The sequence below is a fragment of the Schistocerca cancellata genome, chromosome 3 (assembly GCF_023864275.1).
Source record: "Schistocerca cancellata isolate TAMUIC-IGC-003103 chromosome 3, iqSchCanc2.1, whole genome shotgun sequence".
Lineage (NCBI taxonomy): Eukaryota > Metazoa > Arthropoda > Insecta > Orthoptera > Acrididae > Schistocerca > Schistocerca cancellata.
The window spans coordinates 840928963-840942709 of record NC_064628.1 but is presented as its reverse complement, the minus strand read 5'-3'; the positions used below and the strand labels follow the sequence as shown (position 1 = coordinate 840942709).

General features: G+C 42.9%; 1 protein-coding gene across 1 annotated transcript in view; it reads right to left on the bottom strand.

Annotated features, from left to right (window-relative positions):
• LOC126175894 (spondin-1) overlaps positions 1-13747 on the bottom strand; it is a 211238-nt gene that overhangs the window by 42536 nt on the left and 154955 nt on the right. The window contains exon 7 of the mRNA XM_049922950.1: positions 9621-9751. Coding sequence (XP_049778907.1) covers positions 9621-9751 — 131 coding nt within the window. The remainder of the gene's footprint in view (positions 1-9620; positions 9752-13747) is intronic.

Here is a 13747-nt window from a genome sequence, read left to right as displayed (position 1 = left end):
CCCATGTTGAACTTTTTCTGCTTGATGCTTGAAGCCTGGTTTTCATTAGAGGGCGGCAGTGTGACACGTGTCAGCTGCAGGCAGTTTTGTTGTCAAGACTACACGCGGAATCGGCGTTCCCATCTGAAGCGGCAGCCGCTAGACGTAACCAATGACAGGCATAAGAGAGGTTTTGGTGGGAAACCAATGAAACGTGCATAATGACTGGAATCTGGGAGGTGAATATACCACTAAGGATGGAAACTGCGAGTGGGAATAGCAACTGTAGTAGTTTTAAATTCGTCCAAATGAGCATTGTTCACGAGCATTGTTCTGTTGAAAATTGGCACCACAATACTATTACATGTGGGTAGCTCATGAGGACATAAGATTGTATGTTAACGCCTGCTGTAGGTATGGCACTGTATGTGATTAACTATACCTTGAAGCTTTACAAAATAAACGCAAAATAAAGTGAAGACATACTTAAGCCGTGCGTGGCTCGTGTTCCCGCCATAATCTATTTTACACCCTGTTTTTAACGTACTTCCACCTCACTACGTTAATTTAAAGTACTACTGTCAGTGAGTCACTGCTTTGCCTGACCGTGACCGACGCTAGCAGCGTGTATAGATATATCCCCTCTCGTGGTATCTTTGCTCGACTGCTATTACTTCCTGGTTGTTGTCTGTCATAAGCCAGCTCGGGTCGGGAGTTCGGGTGGCGAGTTCGGGCTGAGTCAGTTGGAACGCATCTGGAGCTCAGTCTGACCTGCCAGTCGGGGAGTTGCAATGCAGCACTACTGTAGTCAGGTTGGAGCAGTGAGGTCTGCGTCGACATGGCTCGCCCGACCATTGCCGCCACGCATCACTTGAGCTGAGCCACAGTCTTGGTGGATCGTCGGTCGGTCGTCCTACCAGACAACGTATTTTGGCTTGCCAATCGTTCATGAGTCGGTTGTGTGTGTGTGCATCAACTCCCGATTTGTCTTCGTGCTAGCGTTTGTCAACTTTGTGTGTAGCGGCTGTCGTGTCCACTGATAAACTTGTTTTAAATGTTGTCAGCATACTGGCAGTGAGGCAGTCAGTTGCTGCAGACCAGGGAAGTTATCTCCATGTGGTGCAGTCGGCTGGGTCCGCTGGCGGTCTCTGTGCAATGTCGGAGCTTATGTGGAGCTGTCCGATCGCTACGAGCAATGTGGTTCACCAACCCAGGACGTCAAAGTTGAGTAGTGGTTTCAACTACCCAAGCCACGTGGATTCATGTTGTTTGGTTCGTTTCGGTGGTTCGCTGTTGGGGAGGTTTTCCTGTGAGCAACATCGAGTGTTTCTATTGCTGAAATTTGGCCGTCATGTGGAGCAATTAACTATATTGGTTCACTACAATTCCAGTGCACCAGCGGAATTTTCTGCCTTGTGGCCGTTAGTGTTCTGGTTATCTACCCTGGCCACTGATGTAATTTCAGGCAGTGTTCCTTTAGGGTGAAGTTAACTATATTACCGTATTTCAAATTCAAGTGGACCAGCGGAATTTTCTGTCTTGTGGCCGTTAGTGTTCCGGTTACCTGCCCTGGCCACTAACGCAATTTCAGGCAGCGTCCTTTCCTCACTTGTTGTCGCTGTCCAACATGGTGTGTAATTTTGACAGCTAATTAATATTTCATTGTGGATAATTACATCCATAAGAGTGGTCTTTGAGCTTTTATGTACAGATTGGTGGTGAGCAAGTCGTTTGGTCGGTCGGTCTGTGACTGTCTCTTGGTTGGGTTACCGACGGATTACGTGTAGTTCGGCTCACTACCTGACTCACCTTAGTGAACGAAGGGCAGACCGACCTCCTGGAGGCTTCTGAGTGCTGTTTTCTTTGTTGTCCTGCTCACCGGTGTTTAATTGTCTGTTTATAATCTATCATAGCCAATGATGTAAAAATTTCTTGTTTTTACTGGACTTCATGAATTTTTGAATTTTGGAAAATCAATTGTGGGCCTTAAGCCGCTTAAAACCTTATTCTTGAAATTACCCTTTAAGTAAAAACATTGCGGCCTTCTGCCTTAAAAGATTATGGTAATATATTTTAAAATTTTAAAATTTAATTGTGGCCCTCAGCTGCTTGTATTGCACCTTGTATATGTTTGTTCTTTCTACTTTTGCCTTGAGACTTTCCAGCCTAGCTGTGATGACATGTATATTTTAATTATTTTATTTGCTATTTTAACTGCATTTTTATTTTTAAGATTTCTTGTTTGGAGGACCTCAGCCGTGAAATAATTGCCTTTTTGTAACTCGTAGTTCTAAAGTTCGGCTATGTGCCGTTTTGGTTTAAAGGTGTTATTAAATTACAATAAGTTACAATTTTGAGTGAACCTGACCGTCACCTTATTTGGCCCTTTCCACAATCCTAATCACAGGTTCTGCACTGTAGGTTTAGCTGGCGTCTCAATACTTATTTATTTAAGGTTGAATATTTTATTTATGATATATTCTTTCACATATTTCATTCTGCATGCTTTCTTATTTTGCCGTTAACAGATTCGATGAATTGCACTTCATAATTGTCCCCTGTTTCATTATGTTGTCGACAAAATTTAGAAAACCTATCGCTCCAGAAGAACAACTTGCTACACTCTCATAACAGCTTTTTGGAATTAATCAAGTTAGTACAGGAATAAAAGTGGGAGCTGCCTGGTGGAATTTTGCACAAAGCGCAATTCAATCACTGTTAACACTTAGCTTCATAATCATGAAAAAAGCTTGCATGTGTGAAATGGACCCGGAAGCACAAGTAGGTTTCAGATTCGTTATGTAGTGGTATGACAGGTTTTAGAAACCAGCTTTTTCATTGCAAAAGATTTATTGGAGCAGAAGTGCATCCTGACTATAATTATTAGTTATGAACTGTAGATGAAAACTGATAAATTGTAGAAAGGTAGGAAATTAAGGAGGTGGAAACTTGATAAGTTGAAGGAAACGTAGGTTGTTGACAGTCTCAAAGGAAGCATCAGGCAAGCAACGATTGAGTGAAACAAGGGAAAGGATGCACTATACACAACAGAAGGGGAATGGGAAACTTTACACAGATGCTGTAGTGAAGACAGAGGAGGAACAAAATAGTAAAAACAGAAGGTCCAGTACAAGTCCTTAGATAACACACGAGATACGGAATTGAATTCACAAAAGGAGAAAATATAAAAAGGTCGGAAATGAAGCAGGCAAAGGAAACTAAGGTGTCTAAAAATGAGACAGACAGAAAGTGCAAAACCGCAAAGCAAGAACTGCTGGAGAAAAATGTGGTGCTGTAGACGTATCTGATTATGGAAAAGGCACAATGACTAAAGGAAAATAAAAAAATGGAGAAACAATTGGCCACGTGCGAGTAGGACATGCGCATTGAGGATTCCGTACAAACTTAATTATGTATGTAGACAGTACCATACATTCCGGTAATTGTCAATCTCTACCATTTTTGCTGTTATCGAAATTGATTCCAAGATTTTAGAGAATGTTTTAATTTCAATAATATAAGAGTGACATAAAGTCGTGTAGGAGTCAGGCGACCATTATCATACCAATCAGTAGGTCTGCATTCAGGCTGAGTGGATCGCAGTGGTAAAAATGGAACATCAGGCAAGGAATGACATTACTGATTGTATGAGGCGCTTCGGAATTTACCCGTCATCAGATTTCCAGGAGCGACTGCTGGAAGTAGAAATGACGTTTCACAAATAGCTGGGAGCGCCGTATCTATGTGCAGCAATCGCTCCTCGAAATCTGATGAGGTGTAAATTCCGAAATGCGTCACATGAGCAGTAAAGTCACTTCTTGCCTGATGTTTGACTTTTACCATTGCAACCCAATCAGTCTGAATGCAGAACTACTGATTCTCTTAATTTAAAATTTGACGACGTATAACAAATGACAAAAAGCAATATCCTTCATGTGATATAATAAGAAATTAACAATTGTCGGATTTTTTCCTTTACTTACAGCACGAAACCTTGCTTCCTGCAAATTTCATGATTCTATATCACGGGAAGGACCCTATAGGTTCTGATGAGTGAGTTTACAAGTATCAGAACTTGTGATATATGGGCGTATCTTTTGGCTGCATTGAGTTAGAAGCTTACATTTATTACAGTATTACAGAGCCAAGTGTTCAACAGACCTTAGTACGTGACATATACTTCAACCTGATATGTCTACCTGTTTAATAAAAAAAAAAAAAAAAAAAAAGGGGCGTCCTACGAGACGGACGAACAGAAAGAGTCAGATAATGAAGGAAACAATTTTTTTCGTGTGATATAATAACAAATTTACAGTTTTCGAATTTTTTCCTTTGGTTGTACTGTGAACCCTTGCCTTTTGCCAAATTTCATAATTCTAGGCCAAAGGGAAGTGCCCTACAGGTTTTGATGAGTGAGTTTGCGAGTGTCAAAATTTGTTACGTGAATGGCCGTATCTTTTGACTGCATTAACTTAGGACGTCAAATTTTATGCAGCGCCAAGGGGCAGTAGGCCTTAGTGTGTGATATAAATTTCTACTGCGTACGTCCCGTGAGAAAGTAGACGGACAGACATACAGACAAAAAGTGATTCTATAAGTATTCCGTTGTTACTGATTGAGATACGGAGCCCTAAAAAGAAGCAGCTGTATGGATCAAGAGCTCAGATAGCAAGCCACGACTAATCAAGAAGAGGAGGCCGTAAGGTGGAAGGAATACCCTAGCTGCTCAAAAGTGTCTGGACACCAATTACTGGCAATTAATAAGGAATTTGCCCACCCTTTGCATTTATTGCGGTGTCGCCGCAAGGCACCACACTGGCTAGGTTGTAGGCTTCAAATCGGCCGCGGTCCATCAGTACACATCGGACCCACGAGTCGCCACTGTCGACGCTGGCAGATCGAGCGCCGCCACTCGGCTGGTCTTACGAGACCAGCTAGCGCACTGGCCAGCTCTACAGCCGACGTTAATAGGAGTGGTTCACTCGTTACAGCTTCAGAGATCTCATCTGCAGAGACGCAAGTTAGCATAGCCTTCAGCTAAGTCGGTAGCTACGACCTAGCCAGGCGCCACGTACAGTTTATACGTTGACAATTGATCTGTATGTGTGAAGCAATCAGAATTGTAAAGAAGTATTCGCAGTTCAGTCTATAACTGCATTTGTAAATATTATTGTACAAAGTCAACATCGAAGTTCACCGCTAATGCTGAATTAAAGCTAAGTATTTAATTGTATTCCTGTCTCCTAACTTTCTAATGACCTAAGATGTTCCAGGTACATATAGTATAGTATAGTTCATTGATCCTCACGTCAGCATACGAGATCAGCGCGTGCAATTAGTGGAGACTCCTCGTGGTCAGACTAAGAGTCAAATAGCGCGACTAAGTCGGGTCACAGTTTTTCCACGAGTCCCATAGTTCTGCATCATACATAACATTTACAACGGCTCAAACTCTGCTAGGAACACTTTCAGTGATGTATCTGCAGGTCTGTGGAGCAATTGGCAACTCATTCTTTCTCAAGAGCCGAAACCAGAGAAGGTAGTGACGTATGACGCTGTAGCTTGGAGCGAAGTCGCTGTACTAACTCACCCCAAAGGTGTCCCATTCGCTCCAGGTCGGGACTTTGGGCAGGCTGGTCGATTTCCAGAAAGTTACTGTCTACAAACCATTGTCTCACAGACAGTGCTATGCACCGACGTGCTGACACAAATATCGTCCCTTAACTGTTTCTCTGCTTTAGTACTCAATGTTGTAAAATGAGTTTATATCCTTTCACAATTAGCATTTACTTAAGTGCAATAAAGGGCCCACACCCTAACCACGAGAAACATCCCCACTCCGTAACGCAAGTTCCTCCGTTCTTCATTGTTGGTTCTAAACATGATGGCAGGTAGCGTTCTCCATGCATTCGCCAAACCTAAACCCTTCCATAGCATTGCCACAAGATATAGTGTGATTTATCCATCCAAATCACTCGTTTCCAGTCATCCTCTGTTCAGCTGCGACGCTCTTTACACCGTCTCAAACGGCGCTTAGCACTGACTACAGAAATGCGTAGCTTATGAGGAGCTGCTCGACCGTTGTAACCTGTTAATTCTAGCTTTCTACGCACAGTCATTGTGCTAGTTGGACTGCTGGTAGCTCACGTTGCCTCATTTAGCTGGTTTCATATGCTTTTGGACAACCATCCTTCACAACGTTCGACGGTTCCTGTCCATCAGCATAAGGGGTCTGTCTGGTCTTTGTTTAGGTGTGGTTATTCATTCGCGTTTCCGCATCACATTTACATGCCCAACAGGCGACTTGGGCAGATTCAAAGTCACTGAGCTTTCTTGATCAACGCATTCTGCTGTTAGCGCTTCTGCCGGCCAGTGTGGCCGAGCGGTTCTAGGCGCTTCAGTCTGGAACCGCGCGACCGCTACGGTCGCACGTTCGAATCCTGCCTCGGGCATGGATGTGTGTGATGTCCTTAGGTTAGTTAGGTTTAAGTAGTTCTATGTTCTAGGAGACTGGTGACTACAGATGTTAAGTCCCCATAGTGCTCAGAGCCATTTGAACAATTTTTTTGTTAGCGCTTCTCTACTGTCAACACAATACTCGCCACCTCCTTTTACAATGGAGGGTCCGCTTCGTGTGACATCTATTGGTCGATTTCGCATTAAATAGGAGTATTCGGATACTATTGAGCAGGTAGTGTATGGAGAAGGGGAAGTATGGGGTATACAAAAAAACTTTACACAAAGTTGGATTCCGGTGTACTGTCTGAACACGCGAAGCAATAGTGATGCTACAACTTACCCTAGAAGACAGACTGAAGAAAGGCAAACTTAAGTTTATAGCATTTACATATTTAGAGAAAGCTTTTGATAATCTTAAGTGGAATATAGTCATTGAAATTCTGATAGTATCTGGGATAAAACACAGGGACACAAAGTTATCTACAACTTGTACAGATACCAGACTGTAGTTACAAAACTTAAAGGACATAAAAGGGAAGCAAAAGTTGAGAAGGTGGACGTAGGGAAGAGATAAAATGCAGACTCGTTATAGCAAGAAAGGCGTTACTAAAACAGAGAAAGTTGTTGACATCAATTATAAATTTATATGTGAGAAAGTCTTTTCTTAAAGCATTGTCTGGAGCATAGCCATGTATGAAAGTGAAATCCGCACTTTAAGCAGTTTATTCAAGAAGACATTATGTGGTGCTACAGAAAGGTGCTTAGGATTACATGGGTAGATTGTGTAAATAATGAGGAGGTACTCAATCGACCTGGGAAGAAGAAGCATTTGTGGTACATCTTGAGTAAAACAAGGGTAACCCGTGATGGATGGGGTGCCTTGTTAGGACTATCAGGAAGGATGCAGTCGGCGTTATTCTGGGAAGCACTGCAACAGATTTCTATAGCACGTCCAGAGGGGGGAATTGGCTGTTATTTACATAGACATGTGACATTAGTATAATATTGAGAACCTTTTAGATGCTATGCAAACATCTCTGCAGGCGCTGGTCCCACACCACAGATATGTAACATCGTCCAAGCAACGGTGCCTAGGTGAACACATATTTTGACAGGAATTTCTCAGATGTCAAGTACGAAAGGGATGCCACCGCCTCGTGCTTGTGGGACCCGAACGAACTCCTGTGCGTGGCTCGGCAGCTGACGGCTGCGTCGTCACTTCGCAGGCGCCGACAGTGCACCCCGACTAGTGGGGGCGTGTGCGGATTTGGCGGCGTCGGCGTCGGGCGTAGGGTAGCGGTGTGTGTTTTTTACTAGCGATCGTTTGTTTAAACTATATTCCATCGATTTCATCGACCAATAGGATGCTGCAAATTAAAAAAAACTACCCCATACATGTAAGAACATCGATTTAATTAATTTGCATAGATTTTTATATCAATGTGGTGTTAGCAGTACAATAGTTAATGGGAGGGTGTGTGTGAGTGGGTGACATGGAGCAGAACAGCAGGTTAAGTGCAGGACACTAGGTTAATATGTATAATTTTTATGTAAAATGCAGTGCAATAGTTCAAGGGGGTAGGTGACAAAGAAAAATGTACCAGAAATGGCGTTCAAAAGCATGTGAGATTCGAAAAGTGTAGCAGAAAATGGTGGTAGAACATAGCTACTTACATAATTTGGTATAAAAGGTGGTACAATATTTAGGGAAATGGGGGTGACATGGAAAACCACTTAACAGAAAAATAGGTCAAGTGCCAACAAAAGGGCTGAACATTAGGATAAGACACCCAGAGTACAGTGCCAAACATTAGGTTATGCAACATGTTTGCCCCATGCAATTACTTCTAACAAGATCTACGTATTTCCAAATAGCAGAGAATGATGAGCAAGAGAAATCAAACCCCCACAGACTGAATTTTTTATAAATAAACAATGTACCCTTGAATTTCCTGTTATGAGATCCTTCCTCTCCAAAGAGCCACCAGTTTCCATATATTTCATACACTGCCTTGAATCCCCTAAATTATTTAAATAAACAATATTCCAAACATTGTCTAAATTGTTTAAGCTATATGCCACACACAACAATCGATTTCTGGACAAATTCTTTAACTAAATAAATAAACTACATTCCACACACTGCCATAAATAATTAAATAATATTCTATACATTGCTAAAGCGCTTAGACAATATTCCTCACTCTGCAACCGAATTTCCTCCAAATGACAGATCAACTGAGTCTTTTTCCTGCTAATTTCTGGGAGGGAGGGTGGGAGGGGAGGGGCTTTACCAGAGGAGGAGAAGTTAATTAATTGATCAATTTAATTAAGTAGTCAATCAAATCGATAAGAACGGGCGGGTCTATTCCAATAACTCAGACCTGAAAGTGTACCTGTAGCAGAGAGGGAGGGAGATTTCCTGAGGGGTCGGGGTGAGGGAGAGGGGGCGGGAGGACAATAGGTTAAGGAACTGTCAATCAAAAGGAACAATAGGTTAAGGACCTGTATATCAAAGGAGAACAATACGTTAAGGGCCTGTCAATCAAAGGAGAACAATAGGTTTGTCCCTGAGTGCATACCTGCCCCTGATGTAGGCAACCTGCGCTAATAAAATGCGCTCGCACCGGCCTTGTCCCACTACTACACTCATCTTACAAGATGACAACAGCTGTATTCACAGGGCTGCACACATATGTTTCTAATTTGATGAATATCTTGACTAGCCCGTTAAATTGCCCTATCCTAATCCTACAGAAAACATATGGGCCCATTTGGAAAATCGTGAGAAACATAGCAAGTAGCATCCCTGCAATTTTGTAGCTCTTCCCGGTTTAATCATAAGTGAGTGCTTTCAGTCTGATATAACATATCTGAAGAAACTTGTGGACTCCTTTCCTCGGCAGTCTGTGGTAATTATGAATGCTAGAGGCAGTATTACATGGTACTGACAAAGTAGGCCTCTTGCAGTGTCTTTTTTTTTTTATCTCGAGCAGTTTTTACAGCAGAAGCCTTCTAGACTTGCACGATGTCTGTAAACAATGGCGTGGCGTTTACCAGCCAAAGAAAAGTATTTGGAATGGTACAACACTGACACTGAACAAGAGTGAAAGTTAAGGTCAAGAAAAATCAGTGGAATTACATTTTTAACATAAATCGTTTCTCCGTTATCAGCTACTCACCATGTACGTTATCCCGCTGTCTGTTCCCGCGTCATATGGGAACAAGTCAACTATCTTCTCCTCCATCCAGGTGCAGTCTTTCTTACACAAGTTAAGGCCTGATACACCGACAATCCAGTCTGGGGTAGGTCCTGCAAAATAGTTCATTGTGCACAACACATTAAGTTAGATTGCTGTTGCTGCAACTACCGCTACGAGGACTGTCTTTTATGTTTTTTACAAACATATGAAAAAATTAGTTTTTTGCAAAGAAAGTTTTATTCATTTTCAAAATATTCGCCTTGAAAATTTATACACTTTTGCATTAGCTCTAACTAGCCCTGCAAACTTGTTTTTCGCTTTAATTTTGATACATGTAAACATGCCTTTAAAACAATCGACAGTGCAGAAGATGTCCTGCTTTTTGAAAAAAATTAAAAGGCAAAAAAGAACAAAACTCCTGTTTCTATCACATTGAGTTTATTCTTTCAAAGTAATTTTTACTTTGTCGAATGCTGGTAAGCCATTTGATCGATTCGTTGTTTCTCGAGATGACAACTACGTTTTGAACCTTCCTTCTGTGAATTCCTCATCTCTCTTATCAGCCCCAGGTGTTGTGCCCACTTTCTTAAAGTTTATTCCTCCCATTGATTTTATTTAAAATCTCTGCTTATCTGTGTATATCAGGAGCAGTCAAGTAAAACGGAACACCACACGCATCAAGACATTTATCCTACTGGGAGATGAGAAGATCAGTTCCTGTTTTGTAGAAAGTGGACGGCCGCTTAAGGATCCATTCCCTCGTCCAACTGAAATCGACGTCCACGCATGTCTTTCTTCAAGTGAAAATCAAACCACGAAAAATCCGGGCTGTATGGAGGATTCTGCAGCGTTTCCCAACCGAATCGCTGAAGCATAGCCTTCTTCCAATTGGCAATGTGGGGCTGGGCGTCATCGTGCAACAGGATGATTCCATCCAGCAGCATTCCGACAGCCTGAGGGCAAACGGCAAAGCCAACAGTTCAAACATTCCACATCTATGACGCCAAAGAAATCCAAAGCCTTTCACACAAGTTCCGCTGAACTCATGATGACCTTCTTTGACTGCAGGGGCCCTCTATTCGTCGAGGACCTCGAGTGTGGAACCGCAATCAATGCGCAGCGCAATGAAGACACTGCATAAACTGCGATGCGCCATAAGGTCAAAAGCAAAACGCCCAGGAATGCTGTCAGAGGGAATCGTCCTGTCCCACGATAACTCCCAACCCCACACTGCCACTCGGACGAAAACTCCAGCAGTTTGGTTGGGAAACACTGCAACATCCTCCATATAGCCCGGATCTTTCACCGTGTGATTTTCATATCCTTGGCGACCTGAAGAAAGACGTGTATGGACGTTGGTTTTAGCTGGACGGGGAATTGCAAGGACGGGTGCGATTGTGGTTCCCTAAGAGGCCGATCGCAATTGATCATCTGGTTTCCCAGTGGCATAAATGTCTTAACGCGTGTGGTGATTATCTTTGAATGGAGTCATTGCATGGTCCCGTTGTCGCGGGTGTTCGGTTTTCATTTGACCGCTCATCATAATACACTATGTGATCAAAAGTATTCGGACACCTCCGAAAACATACGTTTTTCATATTAGGCGCATTGTGCTGCCACCTACTGCCAGGTACTCCGTATCAGCGACCTCAGTTGTCATTAGACATCGTGAGAGGGCAGAATGGGGCGCTCCGCGGAACTCACTGACTTCGAACGTGGTCAGGTGATTGGGTGTCACTTGTGTCATACGTCTGTACGCGAGATTTCCACACTCCTAAACATCTGTAGGTCCCCTGTTTCCGATGTGATGGTGAAGTGGAAACGTGAGGGGACACGTACAGCACAAAAGCTTACAGGCCGACCTCGTCTGTTGACTGACAGAGACTGCCGACAGTTGAAGAGGGTCGTAATGTGTAATAGGCAGACATCTATCCAGACCATCACACAGGAATTCCAAACTGCATCAGAATCCACTGCAAGTACTATGACAGTTCGGCGGGAGGTAAGAAAACTTGGATTTCATGGTCGAGCGGCTGCTCATAAGCCACACATCACGCCGGTAAATGCGAAACGACGCCTCGCTTGGTGTAAGGAGCATAAACATTGGACGTTTGAACAGTGGAAAACGTTGTGTGGAGTGACGAATCACGGTACACAATGTGACGATCCGATTGCATGGCGTGGGTACGGCGAATGCCTGCTGAACGTCATCTGCCAGTGCGTGTAGTGCCAACAGTAAAATTCGGAGGCGGTGGTGTTATGGTGTGGTCGTGTTTTTCATGGAGGGGGCTTGCACACCTTGTTGTTTTGCGTGGCACTATCACAACACAGGCCTACATTGATGTTTCAAGCACCTTCTTGCTTCCCACTGTTGACGAGCAATTCGGGGATGGCGACTGCATCTTTCAACACGATCGAGCCCCTGTTCATAATGCACGGCCTGTGGCGGTGTGGGTACACGACAGTAACATCCCTGTAATGGACTACCTGCACGAAGTCCTGGCCTATATCCTATAGAACACCTATGGGATGTTTTGGAACGCCGACTTCGTGGCGGATCTCGCCGGCAGACATTGATACCTCTCCTCAGTGCAGCACTCCGTGAAAAATGGCCTTCCATTCCCCAAGAAACCTTCAGGTACGAACGTATGCCTGCAAGAGTGGAAACTGTCATCAAGCCTAAGGGAGGGCCAACACCATATTGAATTCCAGCATTACCGATGGAGGGCACCACGAATTCTAAGTCATTTTCGGCCAGGTGTCCGGATGCTTTTGATCGCATAGTGTATGTGTCTTGGCAATAACAACTCTAAGCAGAAAATAAAAATTGCCATTTCTTTCCCTACATGTGGTGATGGACGCAGTGGTAAGATAAGTTGAGAATTTGTGTCTGATGGGAGGTGTCCTAGGGTAATCCTTGAAGGTGGAATGAGCAGTGTGTCTGGATGGCGTAATGGTCAGCGCATCTGCCTACTAACGAGGAGACACGGGTTCAAATTCTGATCCGGCACAAATTTTCAACTTTTTCCATTGATTTAAATCAAAACCCACTAACAGCTAATGTCATTAATTCCTTTGTGTAGTTATTTCCTTATAATATTATCACAACAAGTCTGCCATATACCCTTCGTTCCAAGAAAGCAAGCTGTTCACATGGTATCATTACTTTCGTAAGTAAAATTATGCGAACAGCATAGGGAACAATGTCTGATATGTTTTCAAAGTTATGATGTCATAGTATTGTAGAATAATGACGATGGTAAGACGTGTCACTTGGTGTCAACTGTCCTTAGTTATGCGAATAGTATGAGTGAAGGGTTTGGAAACGTAAATAATATATACAGTTATCGCTGTGCATATTGCTAACAATTACTGGTTCACAGCGTTTCACTGTTGAAGTTGGATGCTTCAGACCGCTGTTAGTTGCGCGTGGTGTGTTTCTAGCCGTGCAGTTGGTGCATAAAGGTTTGAAATAGTTTGTTTTCGTTAAAGTTAAAATGAGCGCATCGGAAGCTCGGAAAAAAGTGAAGTACACTCAAAACTACAAAACTGAATGGGTAAGTGAACCCCTCCCCCCCCCCCCCCCAAAAAAAAGAAAAAAGAAAGGAAACATCAGTTAGAGTTACAGATAAATTTTCACGTTGTAAGGTGTATGAAAGTAAAAATATTTCTTCTGGAACGAAAACTATTCTTGATAGACATGTAGAAACGCAGAGGCATGTGTAATGTGCTGCAAGACCGATAGGGCAGAAAACATTAACTTCATTTTCATTCCAGGACTCAAATGTGAACAATTAACTTAAGGAGACAGTAATATGGCTCTGAGCATTTATAGCTGTACACTACGTATCTTGCGACGTTATAGAACATTTGCCTGCATACTGAAGTCAGTAGCCTATGTTTCGATCCAGAAATTGCCCTAAAAATTACATGTAGTAGAGCGAAAGACATTGCAATGTGGTACATGTTACAGGTGACGAAAGTATAGACGCGCCACGTAATTTGCTTCGCAAATATAAGTTTTCAGTAACTGCTTATGAATCAGCTGATCTCAGCTGTAGGCCTACCAGTCATTTGTGTGTTGTTGTAACTTGGACAATATACCA